At 34.1% G+C, this 10246-nt stretch overlaps 1 protein-coding gene across 2 annotated transcripts in view; it reads right to left on the bottom strand.

Moving 5' to 3' along the window:
* Positions 1-3127: 3127 nt before the first annotated feature.
* GABBR2 (gamma-aminobutyric acid type B receptor subunit 2) overlaps positions 3128-10246 on the bottom strand; it is a 306705-nt gene continuing 299586 nt past the window's right edge. The window contains exon 20 of one of the 2 annotated variants that reach the window (XM_072411882.1): positions 3128-9016. In XM_072411882.1, the coding sequence (XP_072267983.1) occupies positions 8851-9016 (166 nt within the window). In that variant the 3' untranslated portion in view covers positions 3128-8850. The remainder of the gene's footprint in view (positions 9017-10246) is intronic. The other variant, XM_072411881.1, reaches the window with a different exon arrangement.

The raw sequence follows: 10246 nt of genomic DNA, 5'->3' as shown, positions 1-10246 counted from the left end.
ACTTGCACTGTATTATAAACAACTGGCCTAAGAACAAAAGAACAATAATTGAAAAAATGTATGCTGTTCTCAACACTATTCAGGATGAATAAAATAAATTCTCACATTTTATTATGCAATAACTTTTTGTCTTCAGTTCTCAAACTGAATAATTTATCACATTTCTCTACTTATACTTGCAAATCATTTTATGTCGCTATTTTGCATGAAATCTATACAGCCCTTTAATATTTTATGTTCATTATGCGACTTAAGTAAATAATTTAACTTCTGTCCATGATTACATTTTTTCTTACAAAAACTTTTATGCAGCATGTATATTTAAAATGAATGTTTTGCATTCATCAAATTTTAGTGTGTGTGTGTTGGAGTCAAAGAAAACGGTTGAGTGTAGATTGAAGAATGACATAAAATACTTATTCTTACCAAACTCTCAGCTGATAATTTTCTGCGCTCTCTATGCTATGGTCTTATCAATTACAAAAGCCTAAAAAAACTAATGTAGCAACCACATCTAAAAACTATTCTGATGCAATAAAGTGAATGCTTTCTCTTACGTTCACATTAACAACAAATCATATAAAATAATAGGGCCATCAATTCCAAATTTTTTTGTTTTTCCCAGGCTTTCCCAGTATGCAGTAGTTTAGGTACAGTCACAGTGTGACAATTTACAATATATATAGAATTTCTAAACATTCTAAATAAATTGTACCAGAATTCATCAAACAAAAGGGACTTTCTTTTGTTTCTGTCTTTTCAAAATTGTGTCCAATAGCAGTGTATCTAGAGTATGATGGGCATTGGCTTGTTAGTAATTACTGTCACATACAATCAGCATCATTGGACATTTGCCATCTATTTAATTAATGGGATGAGCAGAATAATTTTATCAAAAGTGATTTTGCAGCAAAATTACATTTTTGGTATTGTTACCAGCTAACAAAGGGACATTTGTTGGTGCAGAGCAGGTACACAAATGCTGGAATTGCGTTTTCATAACCCCAGGAGCCATTTAAAGACCATTGCACTCTTAAGAGCCACCAAGAGCTGCCTTAATGTAGTTTGTTGAAGCAGCAAATTTTGCCAAAATTTCCAAATTTTATGACAATTTACAAAGTGAAAACTATTTTCATGGCTCATTAATAGTTGTAATATTTTAACATGTCTCTAACCATGTCCAAAATATCAAGAATACAATACTGGTATGTTCCAATATTCATAAAACTATAATAAAAAGCTCTTATCATGCAGCAGAAGGACACAGGAAGTGTTTCATTTTCAGTATTATCCTGACAGTTACTCTTTCTTTTTCAAGGCATTTGTGCAACAACATCATTGCTGATCATTGCTACAGTACATTTTGTAGTTGCAGTATTGAAAAGCATGGGATGGGAAGATATGTCCCTCTTTTTTTCCAGTGATACTGGGATCTACAAATACAAACACATATCTCCAATAGTCCAGCACTTTTAATATTCCATTTAACCAGCTTTATCCATGTATTGTTCATGATCTGCATGCTTACGTCATGTATTTGTGAGTTTAAATGTTTTTTTATGATTAAGTAGACCCAGCAAAATGAAAAAGGAGAAACATTTTATAATCTATACGCATTGGGATACTTGATAGTTGTGTTTTAAAATTAATTCATCTCAAATACTTTTGGCAGATTTTATTTTATGTTTGCAATTGCAACTATGTAGTTAGAGGTCCTTATTTAGAATCCATTCAAATTCTGTTCAAACAATTAGGAAACTTGCAATATAGAGTTATTGGTAAAGCATGTTAACTGGCAGCAAACATCTAAGAGTATACAAATTTGTTTTGTGTTTATTAAAAGCAATGAACTTACACATGAATACATTTTTACCAAACTCACTTAAACTCACATAAGTGTTTGGATGTCTGTTTTAAACGTGATCATACATTGATGGTTAGTGCATACAGTGTGGTTCTAGTTTGCAGTGCACATGAATGTTAGAAAATAAAACAACATTTGTGACATTAGTTTGTATGCAGTACACAATGCAAAACATTTTACCATTAAAGTAACAAAAATGTAAAAATGTGAACATTTCATACAAAAATGAACAGCACATGCGCCTAGCTGATCCGCTAAAAAAAATACCATTATGCTATGCTGTAGGAAATAAAAATGTGGTTTCTACAGCTATTTATCATTGTCCTATGTTGAATATTACAGCTGTGAGATACAAATAAGGCGCTAAAACAAATGTTTTATGGCCCTAAAGACAATGGTAAATGCTGAGCTAAAAAAATAATAGGTTTGTGTAATAAAGCCAGCTTATATAAGAAGCTAATACATTTACAGATAAAAATATAAAATCAGAACTTTCTATATTTCACATTAGAGCTGTTGAACTGATATTATAGCAGGAATTACCAGTTCACAGTTGTACATATTCAGTTTTATTAAAAACAGAACATTTACATTTCATGTAAATGTATTGGAGCTCTGTTAAAGTATAGGCTACATTGATGGTTTCGAGTACAACTCCAGGCAAAGTTTTCAGTTCTGTGTATGGGAAGGGGGGGGGGGGGGGGGGTAGCTAAAGAATATCAGTTTTATCTGTTTTGTCTGTGTCACCATTAAGGAGATTAAACTTCACATGTTCTATTGATAGAGAGTCACATGCACAAGTCATAGGCAATTATGGCATATATCTCTGGTGCAGACGACAGCAACTAATATAGTCCCTGACTAAAGCTACAAATCTATACATTGTTGATTGCTTGTGTATGCATGTTAAATCAAAATTTTATATTTAATTAATCAAAAGACAACTTAACAAAGATGGTGCAATGCATTTCTAGGATTGAGAGGTTCCCCATCAGGGCCAGGAGAATATAAAAACTGAATGTGTATGTAAAACAGTTGGAAATGATCAAAAATAAATTATGGCAAAAATTAGAATGTGAAAAGGAAGATATAAAATCATGCAAGTGTAAAATGTGTAGAAAAAAAATATATGTAAAATGTATTATCTAGCTTTAAATCATCATAGTATATATATATATATATATATATTATATATAAATATATATATATATATATATATATACAAAAAATCAAAAAAAGAATTATTTGTACTGGTTGATAATGGTAGAAGAACATAAATAGCTAGGGCTCCCTTTCAAGTGCTGTGTTGTGTGTAAGATAATATACATTGTGTTACGGTAGCCAATTTATTGTAAATAAATCCATGTATATTTTATATCCATTTATTTTTTTTATCTTTTTTTTTGTTTTACTATTGGTCTTTTGAAGCATATTTTTTTTACAGCTTTATGATTCTCCTTAGCCCTGATGGTGTGGTCTTAATAGGAATTTAGATGGACAGACATTAAAGGGTGCAAGTTCCAGGTTTGCTATGATGTCCATGGCTTCTTTATCTTAAGTCAATAAACTGGGTCAACCAGGCAGGACAATATTTTACCGTTTTACATCATTACCCCCTGCATGCTCATTCTAGATCACTAAGAGGGAACATCAAGATGACAGCCACAAGATATAAATGTTTAAAACCCAAGTTAGCAGTTTAAATGTTTTTATTTTTAAAATTTAATTTCAAACAGTTTTAGCAATTTGCTGAAACATAACTATGAACCATATGATAATGATACTTTTTGGAACATCTGATAGAAAACCATAACCAAATTTTTTTCTTGCCATGTACTTAAATTTTTAGTATTAGTATTATACTAGTATTTTTAAATTTCTTTTGTACTAGAAAGCAACATTGAAAAGCCTGCCATCTATAATTTACTGTAAAACCACAGCCCCTCATAGCTAAGGCAGTTCATCTGTCTATCTATTGTAGGAAGACACATCTACATCCCTTCATCTTCACCAACATGCATAGCAGAAAACAACAGAAAGATCAGAAGATCTACCACTATAAGGAACTTTAAGCCGCATACACATGTGCAATATTAGTCGCTGGAAAGGGTCTTTCATGATCCTTTCCAATGACTAGCACTGTACGATGCACAAATGAGTGCTGTACATACAGCACAATTCTGCTCTATGGAGAAGGAAGGGGGAGAATGACGGAGTGGCAACCTTCTGCGCGCTCTCCCCCTTCCCTTGCATTAGAATCGTTAGTCGTCCATCATCCGTGGAACGGCCAGTACGGTCATTTGGACGATTAGCAACTGGCGCTGTACACACGCCAGATTCTCGCCCAAGACTGGCCCTGAGCTGATTATCGGGCCAGAACCATTGGACATGTGTACGTAGCTTTCGTCTGGTTAATGTGAAAAAGACACAAAGGCCATAGTCAGTAGAGACAGATTTTAGAGGCGTGGCAGGATGATCTTAGTTTTATAATTTTAAATGTGTTAATAGAAAATTATAGCATTTTTATTTTTAGGTGTTTATGTGGAAGTGATCAGCTAAATGTAAAATAAACCTTTTCAGCATGTAGCAAAATTTTAAAACCTTTTTTTATGTGTGATATGCGGTACATACTGCATGCATGTACTACACAGTGGTTTTGCTGATTTTCCCATAGATTGTAGAGAGTGTTTAATCATGATTTTAATTACCAACTGCCCTTGGATCAGACTTTAATCAGACTGCTGAAGAGAATTATTTTAACTAAGTTTAGTTTGGCTCTTCTGCATTTACAAATAATGCAGAGGTTAATACCAGAGAGGGGTTGTGCAAGGTCATGGAAAAGGAAGCTGACTTCTTCATTAACCTGCCAGATTGATTGGTTGCTTTGACAGCAGCCACCTTCAATCATATGTTCTTCACTCAATTTTTCTGAAAACTATAATATACTGAGGCCACCCTAGGGAGGGAAGATCCTTCTCCCCTACCAAAATATTTTATATAGCTCTAATGATTTGGGGTAGGAAGGGAAAAGCATTCACCACATCTGCATCCCCTCTCACTGTTTGCCTCAGGAAACATAGTAGCGGGTCTTGGTACACACTAAATTAGGCAACGTGCTTATTTAGGCAAAGTTGCGGTTTTCACTTTGTCCTTATACACAGGATAAATTAGAAAGAACATAACAATATTGGCATGCTAACTGTAGTCTTACATACACACACTTACACACCTGGTACTCTCTCTGTTTATTTGTCTCAGGGTTTTTATTAAGAAACAAATAAAACACAATAGAATTAACTGAATGCATTCATTGAGACAAAAATAGAGCCATAAAAATAAGTCAAAATTCACCACTATTTGCTTAGTGAACATATAGTGTGCCTATAATTGGCATCATTAAACAGAACTCGAATAGCAAAGAGTTCCTAAATATTTCCAAAGGCTTGCTAATTTGAACATTTGTTATATTACATGTGCTTGCCACAAAGTAATAAATGATTTAGCATTCAAATATATCTTGTACAGTGAATGTTCGTTTTAAAGGACCAGTAAACCTAAAATGCAAACTTCTCAATTCACAAGGTGTTCAAGATCTTATAAATATCACAAAAATTCAAAAGAGAATATACAGCATGTAACTTTAATTTATTGTTATTCATTACTTTTGTCCTAGTAGTATTTTATTATGGCAGTGCCTCCCAAACCAGTCCTTAGACACCACTAATCGATCACAGTTAGCTCTCTTGCAGATGGAAACACTAGGAAGCTTATATATTACCATGCTCAATCAATGTAGCCTTGTTCAAAACTCAACTGTCAGGCTATGGGTTGCAAACACTAGTAAATAGAGATACTGAGAAGGAAGTCAGCTAGTTCTGTGTAGAACTATTTTTCCCACATCTTTTCTTTAGACATCTCCTGTGTCTCAAATGTGTAATATTCTGATACTTTTCTGAAACTTTTACTTACCTTGAAAAAAATGGGTAGTTTGTAAAGCATTTTGTAATTTACGTTTACCGGCTCTTTAAATGTTTACTAATAAGCTATGCTTTACTATAATTGCAAAGTATTAAAATATCAAATTCATCAAAATCATGAATATATGGTTAACTAATAAATGTTTGGACATAAGCTTGATGCCTATTTGTTGTGACACTTGAAAAGATATCCTAGTTACAATAACCCAGTCTACAGTACATACTTTTAGGACATACGTAATTATATTGTGGAGCTTTCATTATTATTGCTGTAAGGACTGGTGAATTCTTTCAAGACTGTACATAAGATGGCATTATTTATGTTAAAAAAAAAAAACACCATTCTCAAAGATTTTTTTTCTATTTTTTTATCAAACAAGTAAAACTACAGATCTGAATACAGTTAAATGGCTGTTAATACATATAAATGAGTATCAAGACACTTAAACCATTTACTGAATGTCTATCTAAAACAACTCTCAGCACTGATATTAACGTTACATTTTGGTATTTGTGAATTCTGTTGTATTTGATGATCTGATCATTGTGATGTGGATAACAAAACACTGGTGAGTTTGACCTGTATTTTGGTATCTTCTGAAAAGGCTAAATGCTAAGTGATAAAACATACTATATAGTAAAGACTTTTTTAAATTAACATGGTGCAAACAGCACAAGAATGTTGAGTCCCACAGGCATTAGAAAATGTAAAGTTTGGTCTCTTTTTTTGAGGACATTTTACACAAATCCAGAACAGCTTCAGCTGGCCACAGTTCTCATTTTTTATTATTGTACACATTTGCATATCATGTTCATTCACAAGTCTTGTATAAACATACATGCAATGTTTTTCTAGAGGTGGGATGTAACAGGGTTAGTGAACATGGGAGGAGTTTTTATTCTCACTCCAATATTTATCCAGGTAGGTGGCAACTTAAATGATATTCAATATCTTCTTTTCTAGATAGAACAATGTGGAATTTAAATGTTTTTACCACCCAAAAGCTAGGCTTTGAGTAGATATCCAGTGGCTGTGTCAGCTATTGGTTTTTCAGTATGTTGCTGAATCAAGCACATAGTCCTCGCCTCATCCCGATGGATGTTTCAATATCACTAGGACCCTAAATAGTTACAGTATTTTAAGTTGTTTTCTATTCCACAAATGAAGCAATAAATGAACAGGATCAGTCTGTGTAAGCATTAACATTAACTGGTAATACAGACAATGCCATTCATAAGTAGGAACCTAAAGCATATCTAAACTCAGTAATATTTTTTTTAAGTGCAACATGCTTTTTTGTAAAAAAAAAAAAAAAAAGGTGCAGCACCGCCCCCTAATTTGAGAATGAGTGGGAGCGCAAAGCCTCCTGGGATACTTATGTCACGCATCCCGGGAGGCTCTTGGGTGCTCCTTCTGTGCATGCCTGAGCATCCAAAACATACAATGGATTACTGAAGACAAGAAAAGATTTCCTTTAAGCACAAAATAGGACCATCCTAGAAAAAATAGGAAAGTGGGAACTCTACCTAAAGATCACAGTATATGTGTGCTATTCATCATCATGTTAAACAAAAAAGTCTTGTTTATGTAAACTAACTTTAGACATTGATGCCTGATATAAATTATTTGACAAATAAAAGTGACACCCAAAGAGTACATGATATGTTGTAGGTATTTTACACAATGCTCATCAATAAATTTGATGTTTAATCCAATTGAACTAGATCCTGTGTATATATATATATATATATATATATATATATACATATGTATATATGTATTTATATATACATATATTGCAGTAAAAATTTGTAATTAACTATAATCTTGTAGACATATATCAAGACTTTTATTTCAAAAACAGAGTGTATTATCATATAGCTCTTTGAAAATGACACAAAATACTAAGGGAATTGGCTGAATTCACTGATTAGGAAAACGTTAACACCACCCTGGCGCAACAGAAGATGTTAATAATGACTGGCATCAGTGTAAACCTGAATCCACTGCAACATTGGTTTATTGTACTTTTTCTGTGGCACTGTATGAAACAAATCAAACACAAATTGTGACAAATCATCCATCTTGTGACATATAAGCTATTTACTAGGTCTCAAGCCTGCAAGTCGCTCAGTTCTGTGCATTACAAAAAATACAGAAACCTTGATAAAACATAGTCCCAAATGGCGAGCGTAGGAACTGGGCCATCCCCAGATTCTTTGAAGTGCTGTGCTGCAAATTGTTCTGGCTCAGTACAGTAAAACCTTGGTTTCCTACTGACTCCATACTGCTTCCATCAATATGGGATACCATTGTAAAAACAGCTTAGTTCAGTTACAGAGACAAAACCTTGGTAATACTGCATGTCTTGCTGTCACCTGAGGGATCATTTGTGAGTATGCTCTCAAATTTATTTCCACTGTATATTGTCTGAGATATGAAACATTAGAAGGGCTTTTTAATGGAATGCATTCAGCATTTCAGCAGATTTGTGCAAACCCGTTTATGTTTCTCTGCAAATATTTCCTAGCTGTGCTGTCTTCAATTTTTTTAGTCTTTTTTTTTCATTACTATTATTTTTTTTTTCATTTTTACATGTATATAAAGTGTACTAACCAAAGTTCATAGCAGCCATATTCGTAGCATTGTGAGTTGGATTTAAAAAGTTACCTTTCTGATTTTTTATTTTATTTTTTATTTTTATTTTTCCTCCTTTGTGCAAGATTGAGAGCTCTGTACTCTTGTTCTTTTGCTCATAGAGTTTTGGGAAGAAACAAAAACTCCACAAATAAGGCTCCAGGTATGACTCTGTGCATCTCTCTAACGCTTTCTCTTCTAGCCCACGCTGGTTGAAATCGGCCTCCCAGGATTAGATCCATATAATTCCTCTGTCTCCATGTATTAAGAGCAAATGTTATTTGTGTAGCAAAGGTTCTTTATTAGAATGTGCAGTTGAGTCCCGTACGAGAAATTACAGGAGTAGTCTAGGAAGCCTGTTTCATCCATTCCTACAGGCCAGAGACCATAACTTGGAAGGAAGGCTGCACATGTCTGTGCCGAGGGCTGGCACTAGGGCTTACACACGGACTGGCACAGCTTGCATCCACGCCACCTATTGATGGCAAGTAGGCATGGTGGAGGATGGGTAGTTGTAATGATAGCCGTCGCTGTATACTGTTAAGAAATAAAAAAAATAGAGGTAAAATGTTAATGCTTATTTTATGATAACAATACAACTGCTGCAAACAATTTGGGTCCTTTGCCCAGAGTATAGTAGTGTGGTCTTCCACAGTGGTATTCAATAAAACTAGAGGTATCTGGAAAATGTAACTGAAAACAAAGTTAGCATTATATTCACAAGCAAAAGAATGAAAATAAAGGTTTGTGTGTGCTATTCCATGTCAACTTTCTATAAAGGGTCCTTAAAATGTCATGCTATGAGAGCATGAGGGCTATCTTTTTAGGCTTTCTCTGAATGACATTTTTACTCATAGCATCACATGGACAGCCGGGGTGCTAGTATTAATAAAGCAGAGTTTAGTAATGACAGCCTCCACTATGATCCCATAACATTGTCTTTTAATCTCTTAAACTTTGGCAGCTGTGCCCAAAAAGACAGGCAGAGGGCAAAAAAACTAAAAAAAAAGTATTTCCTTTATAGTGTCTGTGCAGCTTTCATTATTACTAACTTTCAATGCCTTGTTTTGCACTGTGTCTCTTTGTGGAAATGATCATCCCAGAACTTCCCTTACACACGTCAAAGCATCCAGAAAGCAGAACCATGAGCAGCACAATAATGATATGTCCATATTTTATCTAAATCTCCAATGACTAGCAGTGCATTAAATCTCATACTGCAGATATACAGCTACAAGGCTGTAGCCATATGGCACTCTTACATACCAGGAAGTGCACTGCTATGTTTCAGGAAGTAAAATTTTCAGGACAGGCATACCTTTTATAACTGTTTACTATACCATAGTAGCATTTAACTTTTTGGGTTTTGATTGACTATACACATGAAGAATAACATGTCATGTTTGTAATATTACATGACACCAGGTGATGTAGTTGTACTGTAATAAAATAGGATTCCTGTCATTTTAATACTCAGTCTGTTCATAATCCCCCCCCCCCCCCAAAAAAAAAAAAAAACACACTATAGACTACCAAATAAAATGTATTAACAGTCTGTGTTTTTCAATAGCTTGTATTTTGTTATAAATACCAGTTTTTTACTCTTTCAAAGCAGATAGTACTAAGTGGTGGGCTACACAAAAAATGTAACCTAATATAGTGTTATGCAAGGGGGTGTGGACCCACTGTGCCACTGACTGGGTATACTCCAGAGGGGCGTGACTAAGCCGCTACCAGGTCTTCACTAGAGCCTCTGATGGTGAGGAT

This window comes from Pyxicephalus adspersus, chromosome 5, assembly GCF_032062135.1.
Source record: "Pyxicephalus adspersus chromosome 5, UCB_Pads_2.0, whole genome shotgun sequence".
Taxonomy (NCBI): Eukaryota; Metazoa; Chordata; class Amphibia; order Anura; family Pyxicephalidae; genus Pyxicephalus; species Pyxicephalus adspersus.
This window is presented reverse-complemented; position numbering and strand designations above follow the sequence as displayed.